The sequence below is a fragment of the Anser cygnoides genome, chromosome Z (assembly GCF_040182565.1).
Source record: "Anser cygnoides isolate HZ-2024a breed goose chromosome Z, Taihu_goose_T2T_genome, whole genome shotgun sequence".
Lineage (NCBI taxonomy): Eukaryota > Metazoa > Chordata > Aves > Anseriformes > Anatidae > Anser > Anser cygnoides.
In genome coordinates this window covers 32,401,591-32,423,586 of record NC_089912.1, presented here as the reverse complement: position 1 = coordinate 32,423,586, position 21,996 = coordinate 32,401,591, and the positions used below count along the sequence as shown (strand labels likewise).

General features: G+C 45.1%; 2 protein-coding genes across 14 annotated transcripts in view; both read left to right on the top strand.

Annotated features, from left to right (window-relative positions):
• NRG1 (neuregulin 1) overlaps positions 1 to 21,996 on the top strand; it is a 474,737-nt gene that overhangs the window by 361,082 nt on the left and 91,659 nt on the right. For 4 of the 13 annotated variants that reach the window (XM_048053608.2, XM_048053602.2, XM_048053601.2 and 1 more), the window contains exon 1: positions 6,883 to 7,513. The exons of 8 other annotated variants lie outside the window; for them this stretch is intronic. In XM_048053608.2, coding sequence (XP_047909565.1) covers positions 6,883 to 7,513 — 631 coding nt within the window. Of the gene's footprint in view, positions 1 to 6,253; positions 6,394 to 6,819; positions 7,514 to 21,996 lie in introns of those variants that run through there. One more of the 13 variants, XM_048053600.2, reaches the window with a different exon arrangement.
• On the top strand, positions 6,274 to 6,541 carry LOC136788903 (uncharacterized). The gene has a single exon (XM_066987727.1). It carries the CDS (start codon positions 6,274 to 6,276, stop codon positions 6,433 to 6,435), a length of 162 nt encoding a protein of 53 aa, XP_066843828.1. The 3' UTR covers positions 6,436 to 6,541.

Sequence of the window (21,996 nt, the reverse complement as noted above, 5' to 3'; positions counted from 1 at the left end):
CTGTACAACATAGCAGTATTGCCACTGTCCAGCCAACACCCAGAAGGAATTTGCTCTGTCTCTGAATACGGTTGCTCAGATAGAGGCCAACAAATGCATTTGACCACTCAGGTACTGAGGTGGGTGGGAGTTAATGAGCAAGCCTTATCCCTGCAGTTGTAATGCTGTCTCTGCCAGACTGTGAGACTAGGAGACTCCAGTGGTGGGCTGGATGTGGTGCTCGATCTGAAGGAAACAGAAAGCTGCACGGGTCTCCCAGCTGAGAGCATTACAGGTCTTTGCATTACTTAAATGCTCCTTTACCACATAGCAGGGCTAATTAGCATTAGCATGACCAGTGGCCTTTCTCATCCTCGTTTTTGCAACTGAGCAGAGGCTGGGCAAATGAGTCAATGCCGTTGATGAAAACCTCTGACATTTGTGATTTGATGCTCGATTTCTGTGCCTCAGTGCCACAAGCTCTGCTTCTGATTAGGATGAAAGAAACTTGGTGTCTCAAATTTCACGTGAAGATGAAAAGACTCAGAAAACCTTTCGGTTCCCCTGAAATAACAACCCGTTTTATGGCAGTTTTCAGTTTCAATTACTGGCTGCAGCTATTTAAAGTATAAACATCCCCTTGAAAAGCCCGTTGAAGTTCTGTTGTTTTTTTCAAATCACTGTTTTTGTAAGCCACAGTTATTATACTTACAGGAAAAAAAAGTTCCTGGTGTAAATGCCTGGTGTAAATGTTCATGTGTGGTGTCAATACAGGAAGTTCTGCCACAAAGGCAACATGATCGCTCTCCAAAAACAACTTTTCAAAAGCACTGAAGTTTGTATTCCATGCTCCAGACATTTCCAAGAAATATTTCTGACACACCTACGTGGGCACTGGAATAATTCCAGCACATTTGTTTTGGCCTGAAGGTATGAAGATGGTTTGGATATGGCCTCTTCATGTCCCTGTCTCCTCTGTTGACTGAGGGCAGGAGGTCTACCCACAGCAGGCCTCAGATGAATTAAGAGCACTAATTATTCTGCTGACATTGATGTATTTACCCTCACGTCTAAGACTGAATATATGCTTATGGGTTCTGTATTTGTAGTGCTCTTGTTTTCACTCAGTTTCTTATGGGCTTGGCATCTCTTCTCAGTTACATATGGCTGCAAATGACTAAAACATTAAAAAAATAATAAAGGTGCAAAAGGTGGTGGGAACGGGGAAAGACATGCAAACAGCAATATCACATGTATCGTGTTTGCTTTCTGCCAGGTGAAAAATGAGTTCTGCATGTGTGCGAACAATAGCCTGTTCCATTTTTACATTTGCAGTTCCAGTGACAGGACCAGTAGAGAAGCAAAATTAAGTTTTCTCTTTATGCCATTTGAGTTGAGAGATGGAGGTTTTAGTAAAAGGTTTTGGAAGGACTCAAAGGGAGAAAGTGCTGGCATCAGTCCAAGGGAGATGGATTAAGGAGGGAAGATTAGTGAAGCACTGAAAGGAGAAATAAATGGATCTTTTGCACCAAGTGTGATAGCCAGCTCTTCCCACACCATGACTGCTGGCAGTGATGCTCCTTATTGGGCCAGCCCACTTGCTGTGGGTCACCCCTCCATCTTTAAATAGTGCACTTATTTAATTTGGAGAAAGTGCCTGCAATCAATAAAAAGAGATCCTTTTATCTGCCTCATCAATCTCTTATTAATGAACATGCACTTTTTTTCTTTTTAGCTTCTTGGTTACAGTGCTTTTAATTTCTCAATGTATGGGGAAAAAAGGAAGTGCAATCGAACACATGATGGAGCATTTGATGCCACATATTGCTGCTTGTGTCTTTCTGAAGAACTGACATGGTCTTAGAGGAAAGTAATGGTCTGGGGGGAGATTATTTGTCCTGCACAGCTGTGTGGTCCTCTGAGCATCCTTTCTTAAGCTGTGATCCAGAAGACCTGTGAATAGCACGTAACCACCTGTGAAGGTAGTTACTTCCCTAGTGTCCTTGTAGCTGCAAGAACAGAGATAATTCTTAGATAATGCTTATTGTGGATTACACACACTTCGTTTAAAGCAGTTGGATATTTGAAATCCAGTGGTTTCCATGAGAATGAATTGCCAGGCCAAATTTCTGAAACCTTCAGCAGATTTGGGTGTGCTTTCAGCATGACTAAGAGGTCAGTTGAGCGCAGGATATTGTCGGTTATGGTTGTGTATCTACTCACGCTTCATTCACATCTTAGTGGCTGGCCAGAGATAGAGGTCCTCTACAGTGTGGTAATACATGATCTACCTCCTTTTAGGACTTGTAAAACTGGAGAAACAGATACAGCTTGTTCATTCTTATTTCAGGATGGAGGTTAATGCTTTGTGTTTCTTCTTGAGTCTCTCGGGAATGGAACTTAGCAAAAATAATGCCCAGTTCTTTACAGAAACACTCCACAAAATGAAATTACAGTTTTGTAAGCCTGCGTGTTTCAACCTGTCACTTACACATGGCAAGAGTTCAAATCCCAGTCACACATTAGCTTCATTAGACTAGAATCACACCACTTTTTCCTGTAAACCGAGGGGATCCAAGCCACATAATAATCAGAAACACATCTTTGCATATGGACCTAACAGGCAAGTAATTTTCTTCCTTATCATTCCATACCGGCCACCAATGGGCTACCATAGTAAAATTTTGTTACCTACAGGCCCATGCTCCTTGTTTTCCTCTAGGTCTCCCTTTCTGTTAACCAGTTGCTGGCTGTTTTCCAAGGCACTCATCTCCTCAGACTGGGCCATAACCCACGGTTAGGCACGGCATGCCAGTGCTAGCGTGGCACTACAGAAGTGCGAAAGGCCCCGTACTGCATCTGCAGGACGGGATTTCCACCTTGCTTTGGGGCAGGGGCGGGGAATACCCCATCAACAAGCATGTCTTCAATTCATGCATGTATCTGCAGAGCCAGAGCCAGAGCCCGCCGGCCCTTGCCGCAGCCAGGGCGCGCAGGGCAGCGCGCTCCCTCGCCGGTACGGAGCGCGGGGTTGCGGTTTTTGCCCAAAAAGCCCCAAAAGGAGCCATCCCCGCGTCGTATCGGGTTGCAGCATCCCGTGCCGGCTGTCCCGGCCCTGCCCGGGGCCACCTGCGGAGCGGTGCCCGGGAGGCATCCCGGCCGATGATTCAGCATCGCCTCCCTCCCTGGCGCAGGGAGCAGGGTGCCGCCCCGCTCCCTGCGCCCAGAGCCCGCGGCTGGGGGGGCGAGGCTGCTCCACAGGCTCCCCGGGGAGCAGGTGAGGAAGAGGAGGAGGAGGAGGAGGAGGAGGAGGAAGAAGAAGAAGAGGCGGAGGTCTGAGCGGAGCTGGCGGCAAGGTGCCGGAGCGGGCATCCTGCGCGCCAGGTCCGGAGGTGCCGCGGGGGAAGGGAGGTGCGGCAGGGAGGGCACTGCAGCCGGGAAGGGAGCCAGATCCCCGCCGAGATGCTGCGGCCGCCGGGGAGGCGGGGAGGGCTGCGGGGAGGCTGCGGCTGGACGGTGGCGGGGAGCGGGGAAAAGCTGGGAAAAGGGGGGCACCGCACCCCTGGCCCCCTGTGCCAGAGCCCGGCCGCGGCCCCGCACGCAGGAGAGCCCGTGGAGGTGTCCCCCGGTGTCGCTGCGGTGTCCCGGTGGGGGACACAGCGCCCGCAGGGGCGGCAGCAATAAGCCGGCAATAAGCCGTTTGTCCGTCCAGCTGCGCGGCGCTGCCCGTGGTTGCTTTAAACTTCTCGGCAACCCGAGCGGGGAAGGTGCGAGATCTCCACGTGCATTTATTTCCCCTCGCTCGGCTCCGGGAAAACGCGAGCAAAGCAGAAAGGTGCTTCTAAAAACGGTGGTCAAACGCGGGTAGGCTGGAGAGAGCAGTGACTGCTGCAGAAGATTAAAGGCAGGTGGTTTGCCTAAAAGGCTGATGCCGGGGAGATGTGGACCTGGCGGTGGGCTGGACATAGCAGAAAGAGCATTTCAGAGCAGTGTTATCAGGAAAAGTGTCTCACTGGAAGTAGGAAGGTTAAAAAATTAGACATGAATAAAGACGGCAAGACATTTTTAAAAACTTGTGTCAAATACTCAGATGCTGCAGTCTCTCATCTGTGCAATGAGAAGAATATTCCCAGCTGGTTCTCAACTTTGAAGAGCAAAGCTTCACACCTGAGAAGCAACTTGTGTGTGCGAAAGCGCTTTTTTTTTTCCAGATTTATCACTCAGTCTAAGAAAGGATGCAATCTTTCCCTAGACACAGTGCCTATTTGTACCCAGAGACCGTCACAGTTGTCACGACGATGCTATGATGTTCCCTCTTCTATAGTTGTGATGTTGTTACTGCTGTTTAAACCACATTTGGAGATACTTGAAAGAGCCTTCTTCATGCAGAATATTGTCAGCTAAGTAGCGCATGTGCTTTGTAATAAGAGGAGCCATGCATGTAACTATGCGATGCAAGCTGTTCCTTCTGAGGTTACTGATCACATCATTAACCTGAGGACCAGACACTTCAGTGGTAATGTAGACTAGATTGTATGATGATTTATCTTTTTACATTCTTCCAGGGAGTGTTATCACTGGCTGTGCTTTAAGGTAAATTCTCTAGGCACTTGAATGTAGCATCATGATTACTTCAGTTGGCTACCACAGTCTCACAGGAAGCTCTGTGATCAGACATCCATCAATTAGTCCTTGACAGGAGAGTCTGGAAACACTATGGGAATCATTGAGATTTTGATAAACCTTTTTTAATGCAAATATTGCTAATGTTCCCATGGAGATCTTTGTGAATGGGAGGGATTGTGAATTGTGTTTGAGGCAGGGAGAAGAGATAGGTAGAGACAGGTGCCTTTTTGGTCACTACGAAAAATATATAACTGAAAATGAAATTCCCTTTTGGATGCCTGACTAAGGTACCAGCAAAAAAATAAGTTCAGGGCAACTCGAAGTACTTAATTTTTTATTTCCTTATGCATCCTGCAAACATTTACACTAAGGAGGAAGGGGGATTCATACTGCCAAATCTTTGATGCAAATGTTTTCACAAAGTCCGAGGTACTGGAAATTGCATTAAAAGCCCCTCTCCTCTTATATATGTCTGTATTGTGACAGAGGTGTACTTTTCTGTGGGATAGGATTGGGGATAGGGCTGATTCTGATCTTTATTCACTGGTCTGTTCATTTACCCCTGCATTACACTACACTGGTGGGAATGGGATTAAGTGCTGGGTATTGGTGGAGGTGAGGAGTGACAGGCAAACATAAGAACAAAATGGAAGCCTCGTTAATAATGCAATTCTTTGGTTTTTTACTTTTTTTTTTTTTTTTTTTTTTTTACTCTAAGGGAGAGTGAGGACATTTTAGCAGCTTGTTAGCTCTTCAGGAGAATGTTGAGGAGCTGGCTTTAGTGTGAAGGTTTTGCTTTTTTGGTTTTGGATGGTTTTGGAAAGGAGGTTGGAAAATGGAATATATATATTTATTATTTTATTAAAAAGGATGAAAAATGTTGTCTGCAAATTAAATGTGAATTTGTCGGAGGTGGGAATGAGTTGTTTGTGTTGGGCTGGGAGTGTTTTTTTTTTGCTGTTTGAACCAAGGTGCATCCCAGCGTTATTCTCGGTGAATCAAACTTACTCAGAGGCTTGGAGAGAAACACTCTCTCTAGGTGTTAGGCAGGGAGAAGCTGCTGCTGGAAAGCAGGCTTCCCCCTGGGAGAGATCGGGTGTCAGACTCGGCGAGCCCAGTCCAGCCCAAGGCGCTCCCACCTACACCCCATCCTCGCCCGGCTTTGGGAGACCTTGCCACTGATGTCTGTCTGTCTGTCTGTCTGTCTCCTCTGACCGCGCTCCGGCGGGGAAGAGGGAGCGGGCGGCAGCGCGCAACTCCTGCCTGCTCTATCCCTTTGATTTGATGGCCTTTATTCTTCCTAATTGGATAAAATAGGAAGTCACTGACAGTCCTGCGTTGCTGGGTGCACTGATTTCCCTCAGACCAGCCCTGCAGAGGGCGGGGGGTGGGGAAGGGGAGGAAGGAGTGAGCCTGTACATCAGAGAAACAGGCTGCAAAGGGGGCTGGGGGAGCGGGGCGGGGGGGGGGGGAGAGAAGGAGGAAAGTGAATGAGCGCTCAAGAAGGACAAAGAGGGAGGGGAGAGAAAGGGAGTTACCATCGCCTTGGCATCGCTCTTCCTTTCAAACCTCTGTGTAATGATATTGTTTGCAGTGATGCTCAGACAGCGAGCACCTGCTGCTCTGTAATGATTCAGCCTCTTTCAGCCGCCGCTGTAACGCGACAGGATGCTGCTGCTACTGTCACTTCTGCCGCTGCCGCTGTTGTTACAGATTTTGCTTTTGCTCCTTCTACCGCATGACAATTGTTTTCCTCGCCTAAGCAGATACCAGCCTCAGATGCTCAAGGTGAGAGTCTTGCCTTTCGCTCTGGGCTATTGGTTCACTTAATCTGGTCAATTTGTTTGCTCGTTCGTGGTTTTCTTTCTCTCCACCCTCCTTCCCCCCGTTTTGTTTTGTCGTGCTTGCTTTCAGGGGGACGTTCTCTCCCTCCCTCAGAAGAGCTGGAATTGCTTGAGAGGCGTTTGAGGAATTATAAAAGTGGCCAGGAGACAGGAGCGCAGTAATCGCAGAGCTGCTCTTGCTTCGGAGAGGCAGCAAGAGCGACAGAGGGCTCGGGGCGGGGGGCAGGGAGGCCTCATTTTCCCCCGTGCATCCCTCCTCTCCCAGTTCGGATGGTGTTGCTGGGCTCGGACCTTTTGTTGCCTCCTGCTCTGTGATTTTCACAGAGCGCTGCGAATATTACTACCGTCTCTTTTTGTCTGTGTCTCACAGTAATGGACTGTGGTAGAGTTAAGGCCTTTTGGAGGTGAGCTGTGTGAGAACTGATGCTTAAACATGTCTGAAGTAGCCGCCGACACTTTCCCCAGCCCCTCGGCTCAGCTGAGCCCTGACGTGTCCCTCGACGGGCTCCCGGCTGAGGAGAACATGCCGGGGCCCCACAGAGAGGACCGGAGGGTCCAGGGGGTAGCAGGCCTTGCCGCGACCTGCTGTGTGTGCCTGGAGGCAGAGCGACTCAAGGGCTGCCTCAACTCCGAAAAGATCTGCATCGCCCCTATCCTGGCGTGCCTGCTCAGCCTCTGCCTCTGCATTGCTGGCCTCAAGTGGGTCTTTGTGGACAAGATTTTTGAGTATGACTCTCCTACCCACCTTGACCCCGGGAGGATAGGACAAGACCCAAAGAGCACTGTGGATCCTACAGCTCTGTCTGCCTGGGTGCCTTCGGAGGTGTATGCCTCACCCTTCCCCGTACCTAGCCCTGAGAGCAAGGCTGAAGTGACAGTGCAAACTGACAGCTCGCTCGCGCCCTCCAAGCCCTTCTTCCTCCAGCCTTCTCTCTACAACCGCATCCTAGATGTCGGGTTGTTGTCCTCTGCCGCACCTTCGCTGTCACCATCTGCCCTGGAGCCTACCACCGCGTCCCAGGCGCAAGCAACAGAAACCAATCTCCAAACTGCTCCAAAACTTTGTAAGTAGAAGCTATGTGTTTCTTCTTTGTTTTCCCGTACGCACACACACACACAAATAAATAAATAAAAGGGTTCCTAACTGCTCTGCAGCTGTCGTAAAGGAGGGCATGTGACTGTGATGCACTAAGACTGGTACAGCATCTCTGAGGAGAGCACCTCAGGCCCTCTGAACTTTTATGACGTGTGCAGGGCAATGGACAGGGCTTTGTTTGGGACCTTCGTAAAGAGCCAGTACCACCCTTTTCTCTGCATCCACCTGTAGGGAAGCACGTGATCTACTTCAAGGGTTTATCTAATAGCTATTCTGAGTGGTCTGCCAGGCTATTTCTCTCACAAATTTGGTTTGTGTCCTCTGTCTTGTGGGTCTTCAGTGTGTGCTCATTTTCTTTGCCTTGCCTGCAGAGCACTTCTGTTACCTCCTTCCTGAAGTCTGTTGCTGGCAGACATCCCTGTCATCCTCCTGAAGCAGTCAGGGAGAACAGTGGGAAAGAGCGGCAGTGTATTTGAAGCAGTTAGAGACTGGGAAATTATTAATTTAGCAGTTAGCTTGTGATCTTTCCCTTTCTTTTAAGAGCATAGCACACATTTCTCTGCATCTGTCCTCTCCTCTAGGAGCTGATTCTTGTTGAACCTGAGACATTTCCTCATTGACTTCTGTGGGGCATTTCAGGGAAGTATTCTTGTCCATGCAAAGGCAGGAGGAAGCAGTTTCCAAATTAGTCTTTGTTCAGCCTTAAAGCAAAAAATATCCAGGGTACCTGCATTATTTTCTCAGTAACAATCATAAAGCATCAGAAAACCACATTGCTGAGGTGTAATTTCTTTGATATTCATTATTTGTTTGATACCCATCAAATCTGGAGCAGATGAAGCCAGCAGTTCCCGAGCTTTGTAAACCTGTGCTACACCAGTAAAAGAGAAGGCAGTGTGCCATTGCGCCAAGAGCACAGAGCTGAGGTTTCCTTCAGAAAGCTGCAATGATCAGAATGAGCAATTTCCTTGCAAATTGCCTGACAGGACCCCATCTCATATTTCTCCATTGTGGCTTCCCTATGATGCCGCAGGATGTCCACCCTGTAGGTGTTACATACTGGATCTCAGCCCTGAAGTTACCAGAAGTTCACTATTTAGTTTAGCCCCACCAAGACCAGTATAGATATGTGTAAATTGGACTAGACGTGGCATTTGGGGCCAATCCCTTTGCTAGAGAAAAAGAGCATGATTAGAGTGATTTCAGTGGAGGTCCTTCCAGCTGAGAATTGGTCCTGGACAGCTAACTGTAGAAAAATGATTCCAGAATCACTGAAACTTTAGGTATTCCTGTAGAATCCCTGCTGACTTTTGCTTAGATAACAGGTGACAATGGGACATTGGATTAACAGCAGTTTATCTGACGGAAACAGTCTGATAGGGAAATATTGCTGCGCAGCTAAATGGCAGGGGGCTTTGTCTATGGGAAGTAAGACATTACTTGAATTATTGGGTCACTTAACTACCTTTGCAGGTATACAGAGCTATACTAAGTGATTTATTTATTTATTTATTTATTGATGATGCAGAAAATCTCTTTTGTAATGCTGATATTGTAAGGGGCATCAAAGATGCGACATCTCTTTTTACTCTATATCGTTGACCAGGGAACACCATCTAGTCAAAATGGCCTCTTTGCTGCATGTGGGAGAAATAACCAAAAGCTAGTTATGTCAGAGCAACCTTCACCCTTTTGAATTTCCACATGTGAGGCAAGCCTTTCTCAATAACCTGGTAATCTCATTCTGAAGTAAATGAAGGGCAAACTAAAAAAGAGATTCTTTAGAGCAGTTACCAGCAAAAAGCCATTATCTGTTTTCAGATCTGCTCACATCTGGGAAGTAAATGGTTGTCCAGAAATTAGGTGGTTGGGTTGTTGGTATTTTTTTTTCTTTAACTCTCGCCTTAATGTTCTTACCATAAATGTATTTTAAGATGTCATAGACTTCCAGATAGGCACAGACTGAAAGGAGAGGAAGAACTTGCAGAAGGTCAAGCTCAGGTTGCTCCGAGTGAGAAGGCTGTGTAGCTAGCAGTTATTCTAACCATGGCACGTAATCCTGGATGTGGCAAGGGGCTGCAGTTCCCTGCAGCTGTAAGAAAATATTGCTGGAAAAGTGCACTGCGGAAGATCTGCCTAAGAATTCAAGGAAGCATGAAAAGAACTTTTTGGACAGCTCTAAAAGCACTGTCTTGAGGTTTTTGAAACAGCTGCATTTCAAACATGTCGTTGTGTTTTATGCAGAGCAAGATTTGTTGGAGGGGTTGACAGATTGCATCAGTGATAACTTTTTTTTTTTTATGAATGCCTTTGACAGCTATAAAATTCTCACAGAGATGGATTGGAAAGTAGCATCTGTAAATTGGATTGTCCCTTCTTTGCCTCTCAGTGTCCTTTTTGCTGTTCCAGGCAGAGTGAGGTAACTTGTTCCCAGAAAACCCCTTTTATGCTGATAATATTTTTTTCTTTCAGTGTAGAACTTAAAAAGAACTGACACATCTCATATTCTGTGGTATTTTTTCTGAACCAGGCCCTTCCGTGAGTTTCCAAGTCCTTTTCTCTTCTTCTCCTCTCTTTTTCTGTCTTACTCAGCATATTCCCCTTAAAGCTGTATCCTTCAAGGTCATCGTCTGTTGAGAGCTAATTGATTCTTCTTTCTCCTGGAGCCTGGGAGAGAAAGCAGAAGAGAGACAATCCTAGTAATTGTGTCTGGTGCATTAGATTCAAGACTGGTCTCCCTCCTATTATCATACTTTACCCTTTATCAATACCAAAAAAATCTCTTCCTCTGTGGTTAGTTTCCATCTTATATTGTAATATCATGGCTCTTTTGCAGAAACAGAAGGAAAGGTGAATGTTTTAAATCATTCCCATATTTAGGGTCCGTGTGAATCTTAGCACAATTACACCCAAGACGGTTTCATTACATGCGGGATATAATATTACTCACTAGCCTACAGTCTCACTCGCTCTGTGAAGGCATGCAAATTGCAGAAATGCTAACACAGTTCGGCAGCTATATTCTACTTCTTTTTCAGTCATCACCGTTAAATACAATTCCACCATTTACCCAGGTCAGTAACAGACACTTCAATAGTACTGTCCAACCTGTGTTTTTGTGATAACTGCATCTGTACATCTACAAACAAAGCATTCACCTCTTTACAGATCTTCCCACTGCCTTTTCTTCCCATTTAAGTAGATTTCCCCCTAAACAAATTCACCTTTTAAAATGGTCTGGAGAGGAGAACGCTGACTGGACATGGCACTTCAGGCATGCCAGGGATCTGTGGATACCCAGTACCATGCTCCCAGCAGCAGGAGCAGCTCAGTTCATGGCTGATACCACATGCAGCTTCTCACAACAGTCCCAAAGCCCCACTGGCAGCCCTGCAAAGGGCATGCAGCAATTCTGCGTTTTGCCCGTACCTTGAAGTGGAGGTGCCCAAGCTCCACTTCAGGTGCCTGGGCTGCTCCTGCACCCTTCTTGCTTTGGGCTTCCTGGCACCCTTGGGGTGGAGTGGGCTAATGGGCTAGCTACATCTCCATCTCCCAGCCTCTGTCTGTGCCCACTGAGCTGTGCTGGCCGTAACACAAGGAGATGTGTGGGTGCTTGGCTCTGTGCACACCCCTCAAAGCAGGCAGAGCTGCTAGGCACAGCCAGTCACTTGCTGGGATGGGGAACAACAGCTCCATCCCCCCTCACCAGTTTGGAAAATTAGGTGAAAGACAGAAAACACCACCATGCACTTCTGTTAACTACCCCTACCTGGGACCACTCTCTTCTCCTGTTTCTGACTTCTGCTGCCTTTTCAGGTGTTCTAGGCAACCTTTAGCAAAAGCTGCTGTTTTCTTATCCTCTGTAGAAGTGCTAAAAGAAGACTGGTAGTGGGCATTTACCTGGGAAATGGTCTTGACTGCCCTCCAAAGTAATCCAGGCACAGTGGCTGAATTTCTAATGCCATTTTAGGGTTAGGGATGGGAAAAGGTTAAAAGAAAACTAGCCTGTCGCATGGTTTGGTATCATACTGTAAATGCTTCTTGCAGTTCTTGCTGCCTCTTTCACCTCCACTTGCTCTTTCCCAGTTCTGCATTTGATGTCCTTTCCCCTGTGGGCAGTGATTTGCAAAGGTCTGTATTTTATCTCTGTGGCAGGCTGGAGGGAGCCTTCCCTCTGGGTACAGTTGCTGCAGCCCGGGGGAAGGTTCCGATTTATGGACAGTGAGGGTTTGCTCCTAGCAGCATCAGATGCATTTGTTCTTTTTCTTTTTTTGAAAAAAGCCCAATTTTGACCCATGCTCTGCAGTTCAAAGCCCCACTACAACGCCGTAGGGTTGACTCCATGCCTGGCAGCCTCTGACAGTGTCAAGGTCAGGGATGTGTCAGAGAGAGCCGCAGGGGGGAGAGTGGATGATGCAGCATAGGCTGTGTAGCAGCTTTCCCTATTCTCACTGTTATTATGCAGGGTAGCACTGCAGAATAGGCTGCTTTTCCCCCAAAGCTTGAAGATGCGGGAGGAGAATATCTTAAAGTAAATGTTTCTCCATTCGTGATACAGTGTTGGAGTTGATTAGCCTCAGACACCTAACCTAAGTGCTTACATTAGGAAGCTAAGCTGCCTTCAGCTTCCTAGTCAGCATCAAGGAAGACACCTCTCCCAAGGCGGTTACCAGAATGAGACTAGCAGGAGTAACTCTTTCCCCAGTAAGTGCTGGCAATTCTTGTAGTTCACCTTCTAAGTGTCTGCTACACAATGCAAAGGCTCATTCTAAAAGCCAGGACTTTTCTCTGACACTTGTCCAGTGAATTAACATCTTGTCACAAGAAAATTTTAATTAATCATGGTTAAGATACCAGACAAGTTCTGAGCCTAACTAGAGCATAATAAAGAGATGCTGATCTCAGTAAGCTCTGGAGACGCAACTGGGCCTCCATTAACAAGCAGCAGTAAAGCAAGTGCCAATGCACTGAGCCAGCCAGCCTTTTTTTTTTCTTTTTTTTTTTTGCCTAAAACACTTTTTTTCTCTGGTTTCCCAGAGGTCTTGGTGGCTTACAGATGTATTTACTTGCAGTAACACTCAGAGTAAAGTGCTGTTGGGACTGATGGGGTGAGATGCACAAGATGTTGCAAATTTCAGGGAGTTCAGGTCAACTAAGCCTTCCAAAGTGGTAACTGATGTTTGCATATTTTCTCTCCCCAGCCCAGTTCATCACACTATCTACAAAATGCTCTCAATAAGCACACAGTTTGGTCAGATCAATCTCTCTTATTTTTTATCTTTTTTTACCACCCCCATTTTTAAGAATCATTGCTTACTCAGAAAAAGGTTTTCTTCTATTTAACATGCAGAGGCCTGAAATGATCAGTCCTTTTCTTTCTCTTTGAAAAGCACCCCAGAATTATGGCTTTCAAAACTACCTCATGGATGAAGTGTCTTTTTTCGTACACAAACATCATGTGCAGAACATGATGGATAAAATATTCTGAAGTAATTTCAATTAGTAATAGTATGAATTTGTGAGTATTATCTTCTGCTTGTATGTCTTTTTAAAAGCTTCATTTTACTTTGCAAACTCCACTGAGAAAAACTTAAGTATTCATGCTACGTGGAACTTCAGCATTGCCTTTTCCCTCATTTATACACATAGGCATATGTGAATATAAATAATACAATAGGTACATGGAGTATATGGCCATTGCTTCTTTATTAAAAATGACACTTTGAACTGTACTGCATTGTAAGTTTCTAAGCAAAACTGATTACAAATTGGTGCTGTTAAAAAAAAATACAGACACGGGGTTTGAATTTTCACTGCAGGGGACTGAAATTATCATATTTCAGTATCTATTGTACTTGCAAGTGAAGTGCTTGATTTCCTGTTCATGCACTGCAAATAAGGCTGCCCACCTCAGATTTGCAGTGTCTCACCTTCAGATGCAGAGAAACCTCGGGGAACTTTCTCCGCATCAGATGAGAAGGCAGAATTCAGCTCACTGGGGGCTAAGCAGCAGGTTAATTGTGATGCAGAGCTGAAACAATATAAATGAGCATTTTCATCATTTGCAGTCTTGCTAATGGAAATGCAATAGATTTGCTGCAGAAATCCAACTCGGAATCAATAGCAATGCAATGAGGCAGCTGGTTCAGGGAGAGCACATGTGATGCCAATCTACTGCAGACGGTACCTGGGCAGAGACTGCTCTGGCTCTGCATCAGGAAAGGGCAGACAGCCCTAGAAGATGCCACAGCAGGTGATGAAAGACTTCTGATTGGAAAAAGCAGGCTTTACCTAGGATTGGGCAGTGTTAGGAGGTAAGGCTTTCTGTGACTGAGGGAAGAGAATTGTTTTCTTTAAGGAATTCAGACTAGTTTGAAATGAAAGATGTCTTTTTTGTTACAAGGAACTAAGTGAAGCAAAGAAGAGAGTCATTGTGCTTAGGGTCATGTTCAGACCACATGAAATCAGGCGGGACAGTGCCTCTTGGAGACAGATAGACGCGTTTGGACTATCTCCTGTTAAGGGCTCCTGCCCTCTTGCTCCCCAGATAGACTGCGGAGATGAGCAGGCTCTGTCTTTATGTAGATTGCTTTATGGCAGTCACACTGGCTACCCTTACTATTTATACTGCAGGCAGCCCAGCGTCCTGGAGAGCACTGTGAATGTGAATCACATCTTGCTCTTTCACCTTAAGATGTTTTGTGAAGGCCCAAACTCAGTAGGAGGTACCCATTAAACTCAAAACCCTGAGCATGACTGTTGTTCAGAAATTAGAGAGCTTTTGAAAGCAGCAAGGGAGAAATACCTATGGTTTGTTTTGGGGTGATGTAAAGCTGATATGTCTGCTTATTTACAGCCTGTGCTGTCTCATCTTGTCTCCCGTTCCCCCACCCCCCAGCCCCAATTCCCAGTAGAGACTTAGTCATGGAGACAGAAGGAACAGTTTTAGCTGGGGAAAGATAGGCAGGAGCAAATCCACTGGGACAAGGCTGGCTACCCCTCAAGGCTGCTCTAAGCTAAACCAGCGGCAGGGTCCATCCTGCTCTGGACAAGTGTTGGGATTGCAGCACCCATCTATTACCTTTGCTCCTGTATAGTTTTATGATGAAAGCCTCGTTCTAATATGTATCTTCTCATAGAGCATATTCAGCTTTTCCACATATGCTTTCACTGCCCCCCTCCCCCATTTTTTCTTTTTTATATCTATGCTTCATCCTGGAACTTGCTGGCAGTGCATTCTCATAACTCAGACAGCTTTTTATTTTGGCAATGAATATTGCTTCAGTTTTTGAGATGAAAGGAAATCAATACTGGGTTGGTAGTCACATGGCGCAGGGGGGAGTATATGAAGCTATGATCTTCAGCATGATTCGTGACATTGTTCAGTATTTCTATGGAATTCCTGAAAGAGATTTGAATTTTACATTTTTAACAGTCAATTAATTCATGTGATTAGACAGATCAAAGGAGGAAAAAAAGGAGTATCAAGCTTGTTCCACAGCTTTCTCTATGAAAAAAAAAAGACTCTATGCTCATAAAAGACAACCTGAGTCTTCTAAGGTGGTAATTGAAAGTCAGTGTAAAGCTTCTGGAACTGGATATCAAGAAGAAAAGCTTATGCTTTGCACTGTACTAAATTAATTTGGGCAATGAAATTAGTTTTTCAACTTGAACAAAATCATCTGAATTTTCACTGGCATAAAGATTTTGTGGGTGGTAGCTCTGTAAAATCTAGCAGAGCATTGGGATGCTCTGGTCCATCACAGATGATAGACTGACAGATAGACAGACTACATGACAGAGAATCTTCATAAGGTTTCTTCCAGACCTGCAGCAGTTGTGGTGTCAAAACTGATAGCGAGACACTGTCTGCCTTTTCCCTTATTCCATCATCTCTTTTAAATAGGACCACCTTCACTGACTTCCAAAATATGTGTTTGTATTCCAGACACTCATTCTTTTACACCTTTCCCACCTAAATTGAAAAGATCTTCCAAGATGTGCATTTCCCCTCACAGAGGTGATCATACATTGCAATAATCCAAGTCGTTTTGACAAGACAGGCAGGCTGAGCTCCATAATTCTCCCCATAGAGGGAATTGTTTTCAGTCCTTGAATTATTTCAGCCCTCTTCATGCTTTCTTAGTTTTCAGATAAATAGAGCTATAATTTTGATATGATACTTGCACACAGGCTAGTCCAAAATCCCAACAAAGGAAAATAAAAACTGTTCAGTTTCTCAGTCATTGTTCAGAAGCACCCAAGATGCATGAACTAGCACCAGTGTCTGTTTCATATTTTAAGCAGTAAATAAGTAATGATGTCCATTCAGGGCAGGAGAAACGTGTCAAAAATTCAGGGGCCCTCCCTGTCCTTCTTCTTTAGCTGTCCTCAGGGTCATGTGCTGTTTCTTGTTGAGGTGCAACAACAATCTTAACGGACAGTCAAGGAATTAGAAGACCAATATTGCCCTTCTTTGTCAATGCTATGTGTATTTTAAAAGAACTTCCATCTTTCTTGTTCCCCTGCTGGTTCCATCATGCTCTGAAGGATGCCCCAGCAAAGCTTCTTGGTTGAACAGGAGCTCAAGTGTTTTAACTCTGCAGACTCCACCAGTTGCTTGACTTGTACTCGTACTTCCAAAGATTTCTCCCTTTGCACCCTGCTGACACTTCTTGCATTGTTGGCCCAAGAATCATTGCATCAGCATACTCATCATTTAGTTTACTGTCTCAGCTCTTCCAACGTTTGCTTTTCCACAAGTGATAGCATCCTTGGAACATGGGTGTGTGGGAGAGTAGGATTTTGGTGTTTGTGCATTGCTCCTGCCTACCCAGCTTCAGGACAGATCTATGATTGCATTTCTCCTCACATTTCTGTCCCACAATGGGTCTGCTGCATGGTCTCAGCCTGGCAGGGTTGCATGGTGCCCAGGATTCTCATATCATTGCACGACATGGGAATTCAGGAGCATGATCCTATCAAAAAAGTCATAATAGCTGATAATTTCAAGATACTTTTGTATTTTCAAGATAATGCTTCTTGGGCTGTGCGTATGCTCAGCAGGACAGTTATCAGTGTGGAAGTAATACTGCCCTGGTAAGGGAGACGTGTATCAAGGTGAAAGAGACAACTGTAGGGAAATGGAAGAATGATTATTTCTGTAGCTAGGCTGAGCTGGTAAGAGAACAAACTAGTGTCCCTAACTGTGCTGTTAGGGTTTTAGGAAGTTAAGAGCACAGGATAAGAGGGATGACTAAAGGCTTCCTGCTGTATTGGTGCAGGAGCTTGGAGAGGCTTGAGGTCATACAGGCAGCAGAGGAACATCATCAAGTAGCCAGAAAAGTGTTGGGAATCTGGGAAGAAGCAGTTATATCCACAAAGTATGGGCAAGCAAAGGATGCCTGACACTTTCTTATCTGGAAGATAGCAGAAAAACCTGTTCCCTAATGCCACAGATACCTGCCGTCTGCCTAGGACCTTGCAGGAGGTCTGGAAGCAGCTTCTCCCACTGCTCAGGGGCTGGACTGTGAATGCAATCATCCATTTTTTGGCCATCCTGTGCTCCTCAGGGAACCTCTGCAAGGATGATTCTCTCACCACCCATCCATACTGACTATAGACTCCTCACCAGTGCTGAAATCCAGGAAAGTGCCCTTTGCACCCTGTTTTCCCCAGCTTCCCTGAGGGCTGGAGCTGCTCTACTCTGCCTGTGCACAGAGCAGTGTGGCTCTGTGTCACTGAATTCCCTCCTGTCGCTTTGTGCAAAAAACATCGGTGCACAGCAGCTATTGCCTTATGGAGGTTTATCAGCCCACCCTGCTTTTCTGAAGACTTTGATTTAGCAATAGAGTTAACAGATTTTGAAGGTTATCAGTAGCAATTTTTGCAAACTCCTTCAGCTATGTAATTTTCATGACATACCGCTGTGTGTGTATTCTGTTTGTGAGCACAGAAAGGCTGTGTTTCAGGATCAAACAGCCAATCAATGCACACAGTCTATTTTTCAGAGTCAGTTAACAGAAAAATACCCCAGAATTCCCCCCATGCTCTATAAAACGGTATATAGCCACTAAAGCCGACATGTATGCTGGCTTTGATCGTGCAAATATTCAAGAACGCGGCTAGCAAACACTCTGTTGCTTGCTATCTCCAAGCATTTGAATTCACCCTACAATAGAGATTAATGGACATCCCTCAGATAAGTAGCTTTTCAAGCAACCCTGTAATTTTCCTAATTGTTGCTAATTGACTGTTTAGCGTTTGCAGTTTTTTCCTTCTCCAAATTTGGAGAGAGGATTAAAAAGACATGTTCTGTGAGCGTACACAGATAACTGGTTACGAGCCCAGGAAGCAGATTTACTAGCTGTGAATCAGCGGAAGTATCAATTCCCTTAAGCCACTTAGCCAGGCAGAAGATGGCAGGGGAGGGGAACTTGATAGCGTGGGGGGTGCTGAAGACAAAGAAAACAGAAGAATATTCTGACATGTCCTGAACAGGACTGAGATCCACCAAATGTGGCATGTCAGCATGCCAGCATTCAAAGAAGAGTTTGGTATCTAAATTGTTTTGCCCCTAAGAGTTATTTAGCAGGTTCCTCGTGTTGTAGACTGGTATGTGTTTATGCTCTGCTCATGCTTTTTTAGGTTAGAAAATATCTACAATGTCTTCTCTGGGCTGTTACTGATAATTTCAGAATTCGCATTTATTTTAACAAGTGGGTATACTGGCACTGCTGTCTGATGTTAACTTACACTTCATTTATACATTAATTTTCATGTTTCTCTATTTTACAAATGGGTGGTGATGGCACAATGACAAAAAGTCCCTGATAATTAATCCAAAACGATGACTTAACAGAAACACTGAGAATGTTTTTTAGAAACACAGCTTGTAAATATTATGCAAGTCATGTAAATCCTACACTTGCAGAGAACAACTTAAAAATGTCAGTCAACAAAGAAGGACCTGGCAAATGGTGCAACCAGGAATTTTGTATACCCATAGGTCATATCAAAAGAGAAGCTTCTGTGTATTCAGATATGCCAAGGAAACACCTCATCACGTGAGAGTGAACAGAAAATGGATTACACGAGGTAGAAATTAACCATGTATTTTGAAGAAAAAGCCAGCTCAACTGCTGGAATTTTTTATCGGGGGTTAACTGACCTGAATCAATCGCACAGTAAGACCATGTGTCCCAGCCATTACTGCCACCAATAGCACCATGGCTGCTTGCTACCCCCAAGGTAATCAGTTCATATCTCAATCTCAACAGGAAAGAAGCTTTAGTAAATTTAAATCCCACCCTCTGGTGACTGTGGCGTATTCACCCTCTGGTGAATATAAATTTCTTCATCTTTGCAATAAATATTTGAAACAGCTCCTTACCTCCATGCTAATTCTATTTTTTCCCTGAAAAATGGTGGGCAGTCCAGCTTCACTGATCTTTGTTTCATCTTGTGGTGAGTTCAGGAGCTGCTCTGTTCCTTTCCAGTTGCAGCTTGACCTCTCTGTGGTTCAGTGTAAAAATAGAAGAAACCTTGGAGTGATCACTTGAAATATGGTACGATTCTGCTTTAAATTCTGCTAGCTTAAAGAGCATTATGTCCTGTTCTTGTGGGGACCCCATAAAGTGAACATCCATAAAACACAGGAAGACTGTAGCAGAAGGATCACAAATCCACTGATATCTGCAAAACTGTGAGAGGCTGTGGGGATGCTCACTTGCTAACAGAGTTTTTAACATTGTCAGTTGTTTACTTCCCATGTGTGATCTCAACCTCGGTCTTTCTTGTGCTTCACTCTCTTGCAGCACTAGTTATCTGCCCTTTTCTTTGCTTAGGAAGCCTTCGTGCTGCTTGGCATTCTCAGCAGACTTGGACGGAGAGATCTGCTCCCGAATGCAGCTCATGCTCTGAATTATGCATAAGTCCATCACAGAGGGGCTGCACTTCATGGCTCTTATTTGGGGGTGATGATGTAAGAGAGTCAAAGTAATACGGTGACACTTTTCATTTTTCATGTCCTAGCTCTGTTAAGAGCAACCCTTGAATTGTGTCATTTTTCTCCCATGTGACTGTTTAATCACCTGAGAGAGTACCAAGCAGAGTTTTGTGGTAAGATTGATTATACTCCCAACAAAGTGCTTCCTTCATCTGAGCGCCGGGAAGTAGCCTAGTTTAGAAGCTAATGGGCTTCAGTCTGAAGGGGAAATGGTGACTGTGATTGAAATGTCACTTCAGAATACTGAGATCCTGGGGAGGCTGTAGCTGTGGAGAGATGGGGGAAGATACTCTTCAGCTGGACCATACAAATCTGTGCAATGGGGACACTTCAGCTTCCCCTTTGAAAGCATACAGACGTGAGTGTTCAGACCTGTAAGGAGAGAGGGATGTTGCTGCAGACATAAGGCTGATTTTGTTTGCCCTGGTAGCCTGCATTGCCATAGTGCCGGTGCTGTGAGGTTTGCAACGTCACTGCTGCTGTCAGCAAAGAGCACTGCGGGACCAGATGGGACTCCAGCTAGCATGCCATGAGACGAAGAGAGCAGTGAAACAGTGATATTCCACTAAACCTCCCAACACACATTTTGACACCAGCCTGCACTTACTTCCTCTACAAGCCTGTGGGAGAACTCGGGAAATACACCCATCAGCCCTATTTCACAGTGACTGAGTCAATAATAACATTGTAGGTGACAGCTTACAAACATTATGCTTTGCTTGGGTGAATTCACAGCCTCTGAGCACCAACGGCTCCTCTTAGAGAGGACTCTATGATTTAGGAGGTATCACAGAGGAAACCTGTGGCAGCGCTTAGAATGGTATCTCACAGCCTGAGAAGCAGCTGTCTTCTCTTTAATGGGTGACATGTGCTAATGAAAATCTAGGAAGGAAGGGGAGAAAAATCACAAATAAAGGGTATTAAAGATACAGAGAAGCAAAAATCATACCAGCATTCTTCAGCTCCAGATTAAATCAGTTTGTAGTAAGAATTACTGCTTAAAATATATAGAAAGACACCAGGACTTCGCTGTTAAAATGCATTACTTTCCAGCATTTATTGCTAAAATGGGTGAAATAAATGTAAACAAAATCAGATCCTGACATTTCAAGTTAAGCTGTTTTTCTGTCATTGCTTCATTGAATGCAATGGACTGTTTGCTAATGGCTTCGTTCAGAAAAAAAAAAAAAGGCAATGTTGCACTTCATTGGCATTTGACAATTGAACATTTAGCCAAAGTATTGGCACTACAACAAGTATTCGACATTTAAAGCTCTAACCTTGAGAAATGTGATTGGGGATCACATTTCCCAAACACAGAGCTTTAAATGTCGAATAGTCGTTGTTCCCTTTGGCTGAACCTCAACCAGCTGCAGAATCTGTTTGTGTTTGTTTCTGTTTTCTGAGGTTATTTTATTAGTTTGTTGGGTTTTGGTTGTTTTTGGTTTTGTTTGTAAGTAGACATTTGTTGCATCTTTCCAAATCTTTGCTATTTTGAGTTTTCATGCATAAGTATGCAAAATCAGCTGGTCGTTTTAAACACCATCTACTTCCATGGCTTTTTTTTTCACTACTCCATGTATAGCATAGGTCCAGACCTCACTTCCTCGGTGACTCATGGAGCCCCATTAAATTTAATAGCCTTGACTTGCACAAAGCAAGGTTGCAAGAATGACCTTTACATGACCAAGCAGAAGAAGAATGCACCCATGGCAGCAGTGACCAGCCATGCCAGGCACCAGGAGGAAGGAACCAGAATTGTGCTGGATGGAGGAGCATGGTGGGGAGGAAGAGGAGCTATGAAGCTCCTGCTGCCCTGCAGCAGTGGCAGGGTGCCAGCCCAGTGAACAGGCAGGAGGTCAGTCCCCCAACGCTGCCTGGGGAAGGTGCAGGCACACAGTGGGTATGCGTTAACAGGTGAAAAGACAGACCCTTGAGGAATGACAGGATGGGACATCCATGTTCTCTGAGTGCTGGTTGCATAGCAGGGGGACTCACAAGTCTGAGTGTGATCTCTTCAGCAGAAACCCCCTCGTAGCTGGTCAGCCTTGTTCAGAAGATTTTTCCTCTTTGCCCTTCACTATTGTCATTACTGTAATAAATTGAGGATAATTGTTCGGCTTGAAACAGCTCTGCCTTCTGCTGTGTAGGTGGGAAATGATGCCAGGAACAATCCTTTCTTCTCCTGCCAGTTTGCTTTTCTCTGCAGCAGGGATACTATACATACAAGTCCTGTATAGCTGCTGCTGTTAGCAAAAAGCAACCTAAGCACTACCTCAGCTAGAAATGCAAGATTGATTACATTAGATGTGCTCTACTCCCAGTGTCCTGCATGAAATCAGCTCTTGAATAGGTTAATACCATTGCTTCAGAGTGGAAAATGCCAATGTTAATAGAGGGTTTGTAACGGATAGACAGCTTGGTACAGAGCACAAACGTACGGG